This window comes from Staurois parvus, unplaced genomic scaffold (genome assembly GCF_062004578.1).
Source record: "Staurois parvus isolate SC_StPar_1 unplaced genomic scaffold, SC_StPar_1.0 ptg000183l, whole genome shotgun sequence".
Classification (NCBI taxonomy): domain Eukaryota; kingdom Metazoa; phylum Chordata; class Amphibia; order Anura; family Ranidae; genus Staurois; species Staurois parvus.
In genome coordinates this window covers 292,838-311,248 of record NW_028317979.1, presented here as the reverse complement: position 1 = coordinate 311,248, position 18,411 = coordinate 292,838, and the positions used below count along the sequence as shown (strand labels likewise).

Sequence of the window (18,411 nt, the reverse complement as noted above, 5' to 3'; positions counted from 1 at the left end):
ATTTATATACTAAATACTATGAATATAAATATTAACCATATACAGCTTTCAGAATACAATATTCTTGGTTGTATTGATTAAGTTTCATCATTGTGTTTGTGTTTAAGTTACTGTTTCTTAGTTTGCTCCCTCTGTTTTCAGGTGTGTTGATTCTGTTCCTGGCCTTCTTCGCTTTCCTGCATTGTTGGCTCAATGCATTTGCTGAGATGCTTCGTTTTGCTGACCGGATGTTCTACAGGGTACAAACTCTCTTACCTCACCTACAGGGACATAGGGGACCACTATCCCCCACTATTAATAGTAGTGTGTTTTGGCCCTTTTTTATTTTTGACATTTTTCTAAATTCAAGTGACAGTCATCTAGGAGTGCGTGGTCCTAGATGATGCAGAGAGTAGCAATGATGTGATGGTATCTCAGTTCTTTGCATCAATACACTGAGTCCGGGTTCACACTTATGCGGTGCTATGTGGAGTGCCGTGTAGCGCACTAATATTTATTTGCTGTGTGATTTTTACTTTGAAGAGATTTTAAGATCTATAGCCTGTGAGAATCACATCTGAACTCTGCACTAAACTGGAACAGGGTCCTTTTTTTAACTGCACCAAAATTGCACTTATGTGAACAGCCTTCATAGGAAGCAATTTTTTTTCACTTGACATGTGAATCTATGTGTTCTGGGAGGCATCAGATTTGCATAAGTGTGCAGGGTGCCATGCTCTGGGGACGTGACAATGATGGCCTTCATTTCTTTCCTCAGTCTTGTGGGTTGAGCTACTCTGGGTATTATTCAGCCTAGAAGACTGAGGATATCCTTTGGAAAAGAAGAGGTAGCGGGAGACAGCTCTGGATTGATGAGTATTACACCCAGAGCTGCTTAAAAAAAGAAAACAATTACGTTTAAAAAAAGTAGCGGTGCTGAATTTGGATTTTATGAAGCACATAATCCAAATGGAGGTAAATTTTGGCAATGTATTTATGACCCAATTATGATTCTAAGTCATTTTTTTTCTTCTCTAAGGGACACAGAACTAAGAATTCCACCAATGTGTTTTATATAGTTAAATGTCATGACAAAGAAAGGGCAGAGTAAGGGGGATTTTAGTTATCATTTTTAGTTCTGTTACCTCAGATTTAAGTTTTATTTTGGAATTTAACGACATGTCAGTTTTAAAATGGAATATGTACTTATTGTTTCCTATGTATTTCTACAAGGTTTAACACTTTACTGCTGCAGACATGTAGGGGGTTATGTTGGAACAGAACTTCAGCTCCGGTAACCCTTACACTATCTGCATTTTCTTAGGCTGGAAATTTCTGCTGCTTCCATGACTAAAAACCTACAGCCATTTGATGCCCAGGTCTAACAAGCTGCTGATCACATCCAGCTGGGAGCTGCAGCTTTGTTTGCATACCGTTACCTCTTTCCTCTTGCCGCCTTATGGCTTTTTTTTCCAGTGCACAGCATGAGCATTAGTAAACAATACTCTAGTATGTACTTATCCCTGGCTATGTAAGAAACTGAATCCCATCTGTGCATTGTTGTGTGCTGAAACTAACATGAATTGAGATGCGTTTTCAAGGTTTTTTGGGGTGCCATTCAAAATGAATGACACTGCAACTAACAACATTGCTGTTTGTGAATTACCTCAATGCATAATCGTGAAGCCAGCCTTAAGGGTTTTAGCCTAAAGTGTATTTAAAAACATTTTGGCCATACATGCACTTTTTATATCGGTATTTGCAGCTTTGCATTCTATTTTCACTGTTTTACAAAAAGGCGCAATTTAAAATGTATTTCCAGTTTTGCGGCCAAATTGTTATAGCAACTATGTTATGTTTGTTACACAGAATCTTTTACATTTGACAAGCTCTGTGATTTTATATAGTAATATGGTTTGGGAAGGGGGGGGTGGTCTTTTACAATTTAGACCTTGTTCACATCTGGCATTTTGTGATCTCTGGCAGAATTGCAGCGATATTGCCCGTGATCCTAAATTGCAGTGCAATAATGAAAAAATGCACCACATCTGTTCAGTTGCCATTCATTTTCAATGACACCTAAACATGGTGCGTTTTGCCACTGTTTTCACGTGATAAATCATGGCAAACTGCAGCATGCAAAGCTTGTCTCCCTAAAGAAACTCTTGCTCCTTTTTGGGCAACAAGCTTCACGCATTGCTGTTTGCCATGATTTGCTGTGTAATTTATCTCACAACAATCATGGCAAAACTGCATCAGTTAGATGCCATTGAAAATGAATGGCACCTGAACAGGCATGGTGTGTTTTTGTCATTATTGCAGTGCGTTTTGGGATCGCGAGCAAAATCGCATGTATTATGCCTGTGGTTACTAATAAAAAAACAATACTGGTGAAGCGCTTCACATGAAAAACTAAATAAGTAGGTGCAATGATATAAAAATACATATAAAGTGACCACACTGTATTGAAAGGTATTGATAACTAATGCTAAATAATCCCCCCAAAAAATATATAAGTGCCAAGTGCTGAAAGTGCAAAACAGGTCATGCGTTTGCTGACTAGATCGTGCCAAAATACAATAAATGCATGGTAAACATAATACACAATAACATTGCACACTCTAACTGAAAGTGGAAAGTGCTCAGTATGGGTATGAATATAGGTTAAAAGTAAGATCCACAATAAAGTGCAAAACAGGTCATGCGTTTGCTGGATCCTGATCAGGATCCTGATGAAGCCACGTGATATCGTGGAGTAACGCGTAGAGCGCAGTGACGTACTTCTGGTTAAGCACTTTCGGCAGACGCCATCTTTGAACACCCAGCACCTTGCAGTACACCCACAGCACATGGGAGACCAGCTGTATGAGATCTGCTATACTGTGAGTGTTCTCTTTCGGCTTGTTTTTATCTGCTATATGGAATAAACGGCATTTCACTATGGAGGCTCTCTTTGTCTACCTCTCTATGGCATTGTGATTATCCCGGGGGTATTGCCATCTGAGGGCATAAGTGACCTGGCAGAGGAGATCGAGTGGTACTACAGGAGTATTATTACAGAGATCCCCAGTCTGGTGGAGCTATATTACCTAAAGCATTGTGGCCCTTAGGGGTCGCATGGTTAAGGTGAGGAGGCACTTTAGCCATTTTTGGATTACGATATACACGTGTAGCATGCTAACACGCATCATGTTTGGAGTGAAGAATTGAAGCACTGACATCATGGTGTTTGTTTGCACATGAAATTTCAAGCACTTTGTTATTGCACTTTATTGTGGATTTTATTTTTTACCATTATTCATACTCCTACTGAGCACCTGTCACTTTCAGTTAGAGTGTGCTATGTTATTGTGTATTATTTCACTGTGCATATATTGTATTTTGGCACGATTTAGTCAGCAAACGCATGACCTGTTTTGCACTTTATTGTGGATTTTACTTTAACCAATATTCATACTCATACTGAGCACTTTCCACTTTCAGTTAGAGTGTGCAATGTTATTGTGTATTATGTTTACTGTGCATTTATTGCCTTTTGGCACGATCTAGTCAGCAAGCGCATGACCTGTTTTGCACTTTCAGCACTTGTCACTTATATATTTGTTTGGGGGATTATTTAGCATTAGTTATCAATACCTTTTCAATACAGTGTGGTCACTTTATATGTATTTTTATATCATTGCACTTACTTATTTAGTTTTTCATGTGAAGCGCTTCACCTATATTGTTTTTTTTATGTCATACATCCTGTGGTATTGGGAATAGGTGGTAGCAGCTTTCATATATTTAGGGTTGTGTTTGTTCATACCAGTGGAGCGCAGGGGGATTATATATTTTTATATTCGTGGTTACTAATAGCCAGATGCGAAAAGGGCCTTTTAAGTTTTAAAAATGGTCTGCCAATCTGAGGAGGAAAAATGGCTTGGCCTGGCAGGGAAAAGCTTACCCTTTTAACCATATATTTGTAAATATCTCCTTTTTTCTTTAGGACTGGTGGAATTCAACCTCGTTTGCCAACTACTACCGAACCTGGAACGTGGTTGTCCATGACTGGCTGTATTATTATGCCTATCGGGACTTTCTTTGGGTAAGAAGTTTACATACTTGGTGACTTTGAATGTTTTAGGGTTGGATTTTTCTGCGTTCAACTCCCGAGAAGGCCACCCACAGCTCTAATTTTGTCCAATGCAGCAGCAATCAGCCAAAAATCAATCCGTGTATGGCCAGCTTTGGGGCTTAGAGCTGTGTCCTCTTTTCTGCTTATTTGTTGCCAAGAAGTAAACCACCTAGTTCAGTTGTGGTGTCCACTGGACCTTTAAAAGGGAGCTCTTCTGTTTGGTTAGGAAATGTGCCTTAGTTTGCATTAGTGTTGATGTTCAAAGCCGGTATGCACGTACTGATTGTGGGATACAGAGCTGAGTGCAGCTAGAACGCTGTAATCTTGAGATGTGCAATTATCTCCTAGATTGTAAGCTCCAAGGAGCATGGCCCTCCTTTCCCTCTTGTATTGAACTGTATTGTTGCTGTATTGTCTCTCATTATATTGTAAAGCGCTGAGAAAACTGTTGGTGCTATACAAATCCTGTATAATAATAATAATTGTGAAACCCATTTTATTCTAATATACAGATAATGTCTTCTTCATATTAGTGAAAAAAAAGGTCTCACAAGCATCACACATCCCAAGGCTACATGATGCAGATACATTTGGTGTGCAGCACAAGTATTTGCCTAAGAAAAGCCACAACTGTATTAACAATGTTACTCTTTTTCACCAAAAAGTCTCATTTTTATCTTCCGTTGAAGGATATGGGACTGTAGTAAGTCTTGGACATGATGTAGGTTATGCTGCCATCTACAGGGGGCAGTATTACCTTCAGGTCCAAAACTTGCTACAGTCTTGTGTCCCTCAATGGTAATCAATAAACAGGTTTTACAGCAAGTATAAAAATCTTATCTTTACATTTTTTGTAACACTTGGTTCAAATGTAAATGTAGATTACCAATATAGTGTGTTTTTGACTTCAGAGTTATTCAAAAGGTATAACAAGTCTACTTGTATAACAAATAAACAGAATTTCATTTATCAGCCAAGTGGTTTATTGAAATGTGTTTACTATGTGTCTGCCATTCATTTAAATGATTTGTATGGAGGAATAAAAGCAAAGTACATAGTGATCGGTCACTGGAAGTGTTTCTAAAGCCAACACTTTTTTTTTTTTTTTTTTCTTTCATTTTGGAGCAGGGGCAGACTGACAACTCATGGGGTCCCCGGGCAATAGGGGATCATGGGGCCCCTGTGTTCTTGCCCAAACTCAAAAAAGCCTATTAAAAAGGTACCAGGGGCATCTCATGGGGCCCCCTACTGACCCAGGGCCCTCGGGCAGCGCCCGTGTTTCCAAATGGTCAGTCCACCCCTGTTTTGGAAAGAGCAGTAAGGGTTAGAAACCAAGTCAGGATTGATTGGTGTTTGCATAACCATTGGGAAAATTAGCTTCACAGTTTAAGTGACAATTGTTGCTGGAACGTAAAGTGGTGTAGAATTTAGAATGTTACAGTTGTCACCAGAACAAGAATAAAGAGTAATTCTTTCAATGGGGACAACCTGTTCAAGTGATAACTTTTTGAGATTCGATTTCCTCTTTCTTTGGAGAGATTTCATCTTCCTAATGTATCTAGAGAAAAGGAAGTGAAAAGAAATCTCCCCAATATGATGCAGGAAGCAAAAAAAAGTGTAGGGAGTTTTAACCCTTACTTTCTCTCAGAAATTGAAACAAAAAAAAACAAAATTTAGCTTTATATATACTTTTACTTCTCTCAAAAGCTCCCTTTGCACATTTGCTTACAAGCTTTCTAGCACTTTCTCTTCTGTTCTTTACCACCTATGTTATTACTGCTTATTTCCCTCTTTCTCTTCTAGTATTGAAAGCATTGCTAAAGTCTCATTGTAAAAATGCTGGTTGTCTGGCTGTTTTTAGTTGATCTTCTCTCTTCACAACTTTTGGCGTCCATGACCCAGAAAAAGTGTAATGGTCAAGATAGTTCACTTGCTGCATGTTTTTTTCCCCACTTCAGTTGCTCATTAAAGCTGTTTTTCAGGCTATTTGGCCAAAATTAATAATCCGCAGCTACAAAAACTGTAGCTGAAGACTTTAATTAGACAATCACCTGCCCAAGGATCCAGTACCATGCATAACTGAGCTGGTTTCTTCACCAGTCTTCAGTCTCCAGCGCTGGATTCTTTGAGGTCTCACAGCCGACTGCCCACTGCACATGGGTGAGCTGCGCTGCACTTGGTGAATGGTCCTGCAGCCTTCTGGGACCTATGACACGTCTTAAAAGGATGCAGGCAGGGTGGTGAGAGCAGAACTTCTGCTCGGATCGCCTCAGCGACCAAGAGGAAGTGGGAGTTGGTACCTGTCAAAACCAGGTTCTCACCCCCCAAAAAATTATGCGCTAAAAGTTAGAGGAGGGTGGGAAAGAAGATCAGAATGTCCCTTTTTTTTTTTTTTTTTTTTTTTTTTTTTTTCTTTTTTCTTTTTTTTTGTGAAGTTCTGATTTAAGCATTGAAGCTGCTAGAAAAACCAAGCAACTAGCATCATCAAAGGGTTTATTTTAAAATCTGGTTGGTTATCATTATATTGTAGTGAAAATTGGCTAGTGAACATGGAACTCGTATTGCTTGGGATAATTTTTTCTTTCTTCATACATTTCTTACTAGGGTTTTGTTTTCTTTCTTTTGAATCTCTATTACTGAATTTCAGAAATAGGCTTACATTTATGGAATGTCATATTTTACAACGTTGCTAACAGTATAACCTAATTGCTGCTGTTTTTCTATCTTTTATGATTCAAGTTCTTTGGCAGAAGATTTAAAGCTGCAGCCATGTTGTCTGTGTTTACTGTGTCTGCTGTGGTTCATGAATACGCACTGGGGATCTGCTTTGGATTCTTCTATCCTGTTCTTTTCATTCTGTTTATGGGCTTTGGCAGTAAGTATCACTTGTTAAATATGCAAGACCTGTATGGTTATACTATCTTGCCCTACTCTATAGAATCTGTGGTTTTGCACTAATGATATCCATTTTTAGGCTAGCAGTTGCAGGCTTTTTGTCCATCTTTTCTCTATACACCAGTGGTTCCAGATATGGACAGAGGGTGAAGAACAATGGGTTGCATTGACCCCTGCCAACCTGAAATGAGGATTATTTATCCTCTCATTTTTGGAATATCTGCTGCAATGAGACCTGAGAATAACTTTTTGTTTTCAGAACGCCTTATTGCGTAAACAGAAGAAGCGGACTTCAGACATTTAGAAACAGTAAAGGTCAATGTAAACAAGAACAGGTAAAAAACAAAGTGACAGGGATTGTAGCTACAAATGGCCATCTAAAATGCATGTATGGTTGTTATAGGTGAGTCTCGGTGACCTACCTCTGATTGGCAGGTGTTTTGTAAATTTTTTTTTTTTTCGCTCTGGTTTCTAAACTCCCATAGGGCCCATTTATAAAATGTGGGCTTTGGTGTAGAACCCACAATGCTGCTTGGAGATTTGTCTGCTTAATGTAGCAGAGAGAGCTCCGTGATTTGGAGAGAGTCAGTCATGTAACCATCGGAGGTCACATGGCTGGGCTCTCCTCCCAGTGTTTTTTTTATTTTTTACAAGTGCTTGTTTTATTGCACTCTGTTGGACTTCTGAAGCTAGCAGAGTACAGTGCACATTTGTAATGCCCATCACTGTGCTTTTTACATGTGCAACGCTTGTGATATTCATTTATACAGGTGTCACCTGTTGGAGAACTAATGATTTGTAAATCAGTTTTTCTCCTTGTGCAAGTGTTAATAGGCTATATATAGCTACATGTTAAGTCAGTTTCCTGAGTTTCAAAAAACGTTACATTCCTGGCATGTCAGGAATGCTAACCGTCATGTCAACTGTTGCTTGTTCTCCCAGCTTGACTGTCAAACCATCATATGGCTGTGTCATAACTGTTTACATGTGCAGCACCATGGCAGTTGCAGATCAAACAGAGGCTAAAACAGCTTCCTTGGCTTAAAAGGATAAGAGGATTTAGTTCTGCATTTATGGCATGCCCTTACCTTGGCATTGCAAATATGGACAACAGAACATTCTTATAAAAACAATACAATTGTCACTTGAATCATTAAGTGGCTGCACAATGCAGGAATAGGAAACTAAACATTAAAAAGAATTGTCCTACAAAAGAATCAGTCTGGTAAAATTAAAATGTTTCTTTATTTGATTCTACTTTTTTCACAGTTACCTCTGAGGTGCAGTATACTTTGTTAAATCATCCTGTTTCTTTAATTGCAGTGATTTTTAACTTCATCCTTCACGACCGTCGGAAAGGGCCTATCTGGAATGTGGTCATGTGGACATCTCTGTTCTTGGGTCAGGGTGTTCTACTTTGCCTTTATTCCCAGGAGTGGTATGCACAGAAACACTGCCCCATCAGCAATGTGAGTGTATATAAGTAGCTGTATTGGTCCATCCAATAAAAAATTCTTGGCCCATTGTGTATTTTCTTAATGGGCGCAGTCATGCAAGTGTGGACAGGTATATATCATAAAGCAGAGCAAAAGAAGACTTGGAGAATCATATTATCATCAATTATAATTATAATATCAGTGCAATGCTAATAGCCTTTTCAATAAGTGAAGATATTCTAAAGACTTTTTCAGTGTAAAGTCTAATATAAATGTAGATGAGGCAGGCCTGGTTAGTTTCATATGGAGGCTCTGCTTCCTACTTTGTAGCACTGCAGACTAGCACTAACTGCACTTTACTGGCTGTAACTCTGTAGGTCTGGCCTGACCCTATGAAAATGAGCTGCAAGACTAATTAAAGCTGAACTAAAGTCCTGCTGTCAGAAACTGTGAGCAGGCAGGCTCGTTATTGCAGAATAGACACATACAATCTCTCTTCTGCAATAAAAGTCTGCTGGCAGTCTTCTTTGGGATGTACAGGGAGCTGCACAAACACAGCTGAGTTTACATTTCATTACAACGGCTACATGCTGAAATGACTGTATGACTGTGAAGCCATCCTACACTGGCTAATGAAGACTGCCAAAGACTGGCACTCCGCAAAAGATGCTGGCTCTGGTGAGGGACCATTTAAGAAAAGGAAGTTTTAGACCAGCTTTAAGGCTAACAAAAATGTAATAAACTGCAGCTCACCAATTTCTAAATGTTGTGACTGCATTAGTTTTCTTTTTTTCTTTATTTTTTCACCTGGTGATCCATCCAGTAAGTCTGTTATTTGGACTCCCGTGCCCACGACACGCAGGGAAGAAGTCCCTGCACTTCTTCTGAAAATGCAGCCTGCACGGGAACCTCGGTTCCCAGTACGGTTGCGTTTTCCAGTGCAGGCAGCGTGCCATTAGAACTAATGGCAGCCACCCGTGGGTCCGCATTCTTCTGTGCGGGTGATGCGACTGCACGGATCTTCGTGCGGATCCGTGGCGGCACCACCCGCACAGATGGGAACCTAGCCTCAGACAGGAAGTGTTTTACTCGCTGAAGCGCCAGATGAAATGAAGAGGAAATAGTACATAAAAAAGAATACTTAAGCAGACACCATAAACTTATCCCATGAATCTATGCATATGCTGAATAAATGTATTTATCATGATCAATTATGTGCTCAGCCAGACAAAACTGCTAGCGAGAATGCAAGATGAAATAAAAGACTAAAAATACACTTTTTAAACTCCAACTCCTGACCCCCTTTATGAGTGACCCTCACCCCTTTTTTTTTTTTTGTAACCATTTTGGTCTCGTTACATGCACAGTCTCCGGGTTTTGGGTAGATTTGGGAAGACACAAATATCACACAATTCTGTATTCATTAAAATATAAAACAGTATATTTTTTACAACGAGCAGTGCAAGTACCAAACTTCGCAAATCATACAGTTGTGAACGAGAACTAAGTGCCCAGTCATACCGGTGCGATTTGCAAATTGAAATCGCATCTAATGAATGTGAATGTCAGTGTCTTAACATGTGCGATTTGCTGCAGCGCGCCCTCTAAAGTAGTTCTTGCATTACTTTTTCTCCAGGTTTGTTGCAATTTCACATACATAGAATATAATGAAAATCGCACTGCAAATTGCTAGAAACCATTGAAAATCTTCACAAGTTGCAATAAAGTCTTCAGAAATCACATCTGAAATCACTCTGAAATTGCACACAAATAGCGCAATTTTAAATTGCAGCGGTGTGACCGGTGAATAAAGCTACTTAGCACATTGTCCTTGTTGTATTTTTGCCAGTTAAAGAGGTTTTTCTATTTTAATTGTTAAGGGAATCTAGGTTGGCATTGGTAAAGACTTAACATAATGAAAGTGCACTGCACATTCTTTCTAAAAAAAAATAAATCTTTGTTTTCCAGCCTGCGTTTTTGGACTACTTGAAGCCACGGTCTTGGACCTGCCATCTTGATGAGTAAACTGGACAAACTGCAAAAGCTTACATTGTCAGAGACTAAAGTCCTCAATTTGTTACTGAATGTTTTTTGTACCAGTTCTGGAAACAGTCTGTAGTCAGTGACTACAGCTTTTGTAAAGGATTCATCTTTCCTTTTTCATGACAAACCATCTCTTAATATAGACAATTACCAGCGTTTCAGCATCATGCCTTGATTGATGTCATTCTGATGTCTGTAACATCATACATTCCTTTAGCCTCAGATACATTGAATTCAGTTTACAGTGGAAGTTACTGACCTTCTCCCCGGAACATACCATTCTTCTTCCTTTTCATCTAAGAAAGATGTGTTCTTGTTCTGATTAATGGTTGTGCCTGTCAAGCAGGACCTTGAAATCAATAGGCATAACTTTGCAGACTGATGTTCTGGTGCCTTTTGCACATTGTACTTCTACTGAATGTATTTCCCTTTGAAACCAGCGTGGCATGAGTAGGCTTGCAAAGTGCCACATCTAGCAGCTATAGCAACCTTTACCAATGCTGCATTACAGAGCAATGAGTTATGTAACATCATTACAACCATAACACTTATTACCAAAGATGACCTTCTCTTCCCTCATTAACTTTTTTTTTAAGTAACTCTTTTCGATTTGCCTTTTTAATATCACTAATCTAGAAATAACTATCACTGTTTTTATTTGGCCTATCACATAGGACCTGTTACTTGGTAGAAGTCAGCAAAGAAACATACATTTCTGAAGGGATTCTAAAGTTTCCTTCTTTTACCAAAATCACAGTGCAATAGCTTATGCACATGTTTTCTAAAACTTTACTGAAGCCTACTCCTTTAGAAATTATGATTTAATGCTGCTGGAATTGGTGTAAACAGAACAGGATGTGGGTCCCACTATTTTTTTTATAAGCGACTCATTGGAGGACACTACAATGCTACTATAACAATTCCTAAGCAAGACATTTTACACCTAAACATTCATTATTCTCTCTTCTCATTCTCCCAGTGTTTGATTTCATGAGCAGAGTGTGAAAAAGCAGACCAATCGTAATTCTTATCTGTAGCAAATCAATATGATTTTATTCCGTAGGGTAATATTAGTTTCTACATTGTGGATATAAAGGGACCTCTGTTCCATCAAATGTGACCCTATAACTTTACTTGTGTCATAATGGCTGTAAATGATCTTGCATGCTCAGTATTGCTAGGATGCAGCATGTGCTTCTTTACTGGGCATATAAATGAAATGCAAGTCTATGAAGAAATGAGGGACAATTCTCTTTTAATGATTGTATATTGTTTAATTTATTTTGGCCATGAAACGTTGGCCTGACGATTGCACGCATTGAGAACCAAAATGAAGGTTTGATTACAAGGTACTGTGACCAATGCAAGGGTATGGCTTTGATCATCAGAAATCTTCCCAATATGGACAGGATAAGAGAACCCACAATGTACTTTGACTGGATCGTCCATAAAAATACTGCCTTTCACACAACAATGCCTACTACTATGCCATCTGCTGCTGTTCTGTGTTGTTTAGTTCTGCAATGGGACATAAGTTGATAATGCAGAAGAGGTTTCATATATAGTCTGGTTTAGGTGTTGGATTACAGTGTGACTTTTGTTGTAGATTACATGTGCCTGTGTTGTATACATTTTACATAGGCTTCACTGGTGTCAAAGCCACAGAATTTGTTTCCACAGCGGAATTTAAAGGCTAACTGGCCCTAACAGGTTGGTTTACTTCCTGGCTCCTTATACCAGGCTAAGAAATATGTTTGTTTTTTCTTTATGGGTTATCCATTGGGGAGCATTCCACCAGATTATGTCAACTTCCCAAAAACTGCAAAACTGAAATACAAGTTGGTTGGAGTTGGCCTTTAAGAAAAAGTGGTGACAATTTGACTGTGTGCCTTGCTTTTATACTGCTTATACCATTGGGCATTTTTACTGCATTGTGCTACATTTGTTCTAATTTGCATTCTCTGATAGTTGACAGTGTTAAGTAATATTGATTTTTGACTTACTGCTTTTAAAAAAAAAAACAAACTGTGAAGCAATTCAAGTAAACAAGATATCTACAGGCATTGTAGTGGGGTGTAGGAAATATGCTTTTGTTAAAACGTGCGGTAGAGAAGAGCAATATTTAGTTACAGTTAAAGTCAACCCAAAGTGGATTCTGCCACCAATGTTTTCAGTAATTCCCTTTTTTTTTTTTTCTTGATCAATCAAAATTGGAGTGGCAATTGAAAAAAGTATTTTTACTGTCATTGTAGTAATTTAACGTATGGAGTTGTGAACATACAATGTTATAGACCCTTTATTTATAACTATGCAGGCACCACAACTGCTTTTGCTTAGATTCAGAAATTATCTCTCTCACTTTTTTTTTTTTTTTACGGCATTAAAAAGTTCTGTCGTGACCAAGCACCGCTTTATCCTGATTGTAGGGGATGGCGTTACAGGACACTAGACACATAGGGGTAGATTCACTTAAACTGGCGCAGCTGTGCATGGCAGCCAATCAGCTTCTAACCTCAGCTTGTTTAATTTGGCAATACAACCTGGAAGTTGATTGCTTTCTGTGCAGAAGTGAGCCTCATTTTGCACTCTCCAGCTTTATTAAATAAACCCCACAGTGTGCCTTTATTTCATAGCCTGTTCAGCCTGAGGCAAGATCCAGGCTGCACGTGAGGTGGGGATGTGTTCAAGAGGCAGGCTGTGATTGGGATGGTGGCTGAACAGACTACCCAAAACAGGCATGCTGTGTGTATGCAGTGTCATGTACCTCTGAATAGCCGGCCAAATGATGCAAGCTGACCGTGCATGCACAGATCAGCGTCAGTGCCATGTGTGGTCAGTTTAGAACAACAAAGAAAGGTGACTGACAAGATTAACCAGATACTTCAGATGAAAGAAGTACATGAAAATGACAGTCTATGATTTATAAAATACATATATGTGAACACACGTATAGAAACAAAAATATTTAGGGTAACATACACTTTAATATTCACTGCACTTTCAGTTGTTTGGTCACTTAAATCTGGGAAATAATAAAAATTGTTTGTCAGTTTTCTTTTGGATAACTGAATCTCGTGAGCTTTAATGAATTGAGAAAAAAAAAACCTCAGCTGCTGCCAGAAAATTTTAAAGTGTATGTCAAGGCAAAAAAAAGCAGTATATCTCTTCAGTACTTGTAGATTTATCCCATGTTTAATCCCTTTATACAGAAAAATACCTGTTGCTCTACCAAAATGTATCCAGTTCCTCATTTTTTTTGTGGGCTGACAACATAACAATTTTGGGGAGTTGAGTCTTGTAGTTAAAGAATTGAATGGGGAGGGCTAATTATTTTCCTTGAGATTAACAAAGGAAAGCTTTACATTTCTGACATTCAACTGCTATTTTTAGCACTTCTTGAACAGATATAACACATCTTTCAAATTATATTTTTAACAAAGAAGAAGGGAGCAAATAAGAGTAGTTCATTGTCAGGGTTTCCTCAAACTTCAATGAAAATGTGAATTAAGCATTGCTAATTCAGCAAGTGACATTGACATATTTTTTAAAAAAAATCAAACACAACCTGTCACTACTGTTATATAATTTGGAGGGAAAATCTCAACAATGGAGGATCCACAAAAAGTGGGATTGACAAGCACCCAAAAAAGAGAAAAAATCTGCTACACTCTGAAACTTTGTGCTTCTTTCCCTCTGCTTTCTACTTTAGTAAACTGGGGGCTACTTAGACCACTGTGGAGCAGCAAGTCTCTGGTTATGTTAGATCAACTGCAAGGCCACAAGAGCAGTGGGAGCTCTCTTGTTCCTGATTTGAAGTTGCTTCATGCCAGTTCATCACTCTGTAATGGATCTTGCACTTTATTCACTGAACAATGAGTGCAGTTAAAACAAATGTATACCATGTGCAAGGAAAGTACCTGTATGTACAAGATGCCAGGCCTTTCATAGCAACCATGGTTGTTTTTTTTACAGTGTTACTCAAGGGAGAGCCAGCCAGCAATGCTGTTCATAATTATATACTAAAGTGTTTGTGGAATATTGATTTTCTTCCAGAAATAACTCCTGTATCTCTTCTATACTTCATTACTGTCAAGGCTGCTCAGATAAGATGGTGATTTGCCAGTTTAATTAAATGTAATTCTTGTATATGAAAATGAATGTCATTTAAGTTATAAGGCGCCATATGTTTAGCCATTTAATGTGACTTTGTCTATGTGTGTGACTTTGTATTTAGAATTTAGCCTCCGGCTGTCTTTTTTTTTTTTTTATAATATATATTATTGGAGTTGAATTCTAAACCATCTAAGATGACCATTCTCAGCCAGGGTTTCATGGAACCATGGGGTTCCTCCAGAAGCTGCTAGGGGTTACTTTAAACTATGGCTGATTTACCTCCTATGTGATGGTGCCTACATAGTTTCAGACCTGTAGAAGTCTGGCAACCATATATCTTCTGGTTGCTTTGAATTCATGGTAATACTGCATTCCTAAGGTTAATAGAGAGTTAGTAGGCTACTCATACGTTTATAATATAATTTCCTACTGCACATGCGCGAGCAGTGCTGGTCTTTGTGATTAGTCCCATAGTCTTCTGGGACTTGTGATGTGACCCAGAAGACTGCAGGGGGGAGGAGGAGGGTCTGGAGATCACTGCTGAAAACTCAGCCGGAAGTGTCAAAACCAGCTACCTGTCACCCCCCCCAAAAGTGCCAAATGTGACAGTGGAAGGGGGGAGGATGCCGACAAGCAGAACTTCCCCTTTTGGGTGGAGTTCCGCTTTAAGGATTCCTCTGGGGTAAATAGGTTGAGAGAGACTGGTTTAAGAGCATTGCTAACCCTAATGCAATATAAGAATACACAAAAAATATATTTTCTGTCTCCAGTCCAGTGTAATATCTGCTGCCCATCCTTGCCCTCTAATATGTAGGTTAGCACATGATACAAGGTTATTTACTTTGGTTGTAATTAACCAGGGATGTTTTAACAGTACAAGCGGCCAAGCTGCTCCTTGAACCCATCTATGCCCAGATAGGGATAGTTTGTTGTGGCATTTTATTTCTGCTGGTCCCTTAAGATGTGAATTATGAGATATTACTTTAGAACTGGTATATAAGTACTATACAACTTGCAGTATCTGTCTAGGGCAGACAAGCCTCAGTACTAGTCACTGGTAAAATTGTGTATGTCAAAACACGTGTATTTGCATATTGGTGGGCTGCCTCTGCTAGACGAGGTCTACTTATTGTCAGTTTACATTCCGTCCTCCAAATATTTTCTTTCGCAATGGTCTCAGATTGTCTATGTAACCGTTCAATTGGTAAAAAATGGCAGCATTAATGGCCATGTGCTATCTTGATTTATGATGAACATGGCCAAATTTAATGTTGAGTGAGAATGATGTATAATTAAAGTGAGCTGAAAGAAGGTAGAACAGCAGCAGTCTGTAGGAAAGGAAGAGGCATACTTTTCTATTTAGTGGACCTTGTTTAAAATCTTCAGCTACAGCCACAAGATAACACTGGGTGTCAGATGCCTGGTCCCATGCTGTGCATTGTAGTTCCTTCTGCCAACCGCTGCATCACTACATAGCGTGGTGTTGATGGAGGGGGAAACAGTAGAACCCACAATGCACATCAGTGAGATGCATTATTGGACATACCAAGTCACCGTTGCTATCTGATACTTCAAAGTGGTCAGATAGCGCATCCCCCAGTGCACCATCCTGCTGACCTCTGCTTTACTACTGTTTCCTGTAGTGATGTAGGCATTGCAAAGAGAAATCACAGCATGCAGCAGGGAACCATTCATCCATCACACCCGGAAGTGTCATTTGCCAGTAGTGACCATAACTCTTCAACAGAGAAGATTTGATTCATTGAAAGTTAAACTAGGATTTTTTCCCTACTCTTTTACAGAGTGCTGCTATTCTAACTCCATTCAACGAAAGTCATATTTGCTTTGAAGCTAAGGGAACTTAGTTTGCTTAAAGTACTATGTTTTATAAACTATTGCCATTTTTGTTAAATCTGTTTTAAATTTTTTTTTTCATCCTTAGTGCTGCTGATCTCCCAAGGGCTATTTCAGCCACTTCCTGTCTACATGCGCTCACTCTAGCATTGGTTGCACACCGTTTCTCTGTATTGGCTTCCTTGTGGTGACCATGCCTGCACAATGTGTCCTCATAACCTCTTGTAGTCTCCAACAGAGTGATAATGCAGGAGCAAAAGTGGGAGACAGAGTATTCTCTGATAACAGGAAGTGCCTGAACAACAACCTTTGTGGCAGGATCACCACTTATTTTGAAAAAGTTGCACATTTAAAAAAAACTGAGAATTACTTTTAAAATTGCATTAACATTTTAAAACTTATGAGATTTTAGTTGTTTACGTATAATTTAATCTTGGCATCCAATCACTTTTCATTAACTTGAGTAGTCCAAAAATGCAATATGATTTGTGTTCATATGCCACAGGTTACTATACATTGCTCTCTGCTTACTAAAAGCCAGTGTCTGAAGTGTAAACTAGGATTTCCTGGCAAAACAGAGTGCACTCTGCCAGATATATTTTATACAGATACAAAGATAATCGGATTCTGATTGATGTAAGTCATTTATACAATCAATGCTAACCATGAAATTACTGTACAATACACTGAATTTTGCAGAGTGCCCTCTGCTGGTCTAAGGCTGAAACTAATGGAAAATAAAGATGTTGCAAACTTTTTTTTTTTTATTTCAAAGACTGATAGTTTTGTGTACTGTGGAAAAAGGGACCTTTGCAAATAAATACCTGATTTATGTTTTTTAATGCGTGTGTGTGATGGAATTGTATTCTAATTAAGATTCCTAGCTGATAAAGGCCTAGTAATTAAAGTGCTACTAAACGTACAACAGTAAAATCAGTCTGTATATGCAATAAAGCATTCTTGTTATATTCACTGTGGAACCTAAGGGGTTCATCCTCTGCATACTGTAAAAACGCTGTTCGATCCTGACTTCTCTGATTCTCTTCTTCTTTCAGTGTACCCCTCCTCTCCTGATAAGACACATCCGTGTGAAGACACTCTGCACATGCTCAGTTCGGGGTGTATTGCTAGAGAGGTTTTTTTTTTCTTGGGAGAGTGCATGTGATTAGCACAGGGCCAATTGGCACTGTCCAAATAGAGGTCAGGGGTTCTGCATCCTTCTAGAACAAAATGAAAACTCCTACAAGCTTTTACATGTGCTTTGATGGACACTGATAGAAGTCACAAGACTGCTCTAACTGCTGATGAGAAAAGGTATTTGGCAGTTTTATATTGACTAAAATATTTGCACTTCCATGTTGTGTGTACTGTGGAGACCAGATATAGTGAATGCGGGGTCCTGGGTTTAGTAACACTTTAATACACAATAATGTGGTATGGTCTACTAAAGACTATGCAAGCTAAATGTTATCTCTCCACATTTCTTTTCAACTCGGTGGAGTTGATTAACTAACGGGATTCCCTTAGCAAAGGACTATTTGCATTTCAGATGTAATGCTGACTTTTGGTGAATCCGGCAGAGGCGTCTTCACTTCAGTCATTCTTACATAAGAAAGAATTCCTGTTAACTTTCAGTAATGAATATGCCGATCGCGGCGTCAGACCCCAGCCCTTCTCACCAAACTCGTGACCGAAGGACTAGCCAATATAAAACTGCGCTGTCACGTGCGTAACAATGCCACGCCCAGCTGCACCCTGCACAAAGATTTTCCAGCTCACTGGACCACAATCAATGTACCGGCAGCCTGAGAGCGATTGTTACTGGGTCAGGTTAATTACGCAATTAACCCTTCACACTGCCACCACCTCCTTTTTTGTACAGAGAAAAAGGAAACTCGGCAATATTAGCAATACACTATGATGTTTGAATAATCGTTTGTACACACAATGTCACCGCAGACAGATGTATGCAGA

General features: G+C 39.0%; 1 protein-coding gene across 2 annotated transcripts in view; it reads left to right on the top strand.

The window, feature by feature from the left end:
* SOAT1 (sterol O-acyltransferase 1) overlaps positions 1–17,279 on the top strand; it is a 76,435-nt gene extending 59,156 nt beyond the window's left edge. For both annotated transcript variants that reach the window (XM_089677265.1, XM_089677264.1), the window contains exons 12-16: positions 142–239; positions 3,968–4,066; positions 6,836–6,971; positions 8,315–8,460; positions 10,396–17,279. In XM_089677265.1, the coding sequence (XP_089533391.1) occupies positions 142–239; positions 3,968–4,066; positions 6,836–6,971; positions 8,315–8,460; positions 10,396–10,452 (536 nt within the window). In that variant the 3' untranslated portion in view covers positions 10,453–17,279. The remainder of the gene's footprint in view (positions 1–141; positions 240–3,967; positions 4,067–6,835; positions 6,972–8,314; positions 8,461–10,395) is intronic.
* The last annotated feature ends 1,132 nt before the right edge of the window (positions 17,280–18,411 follow it).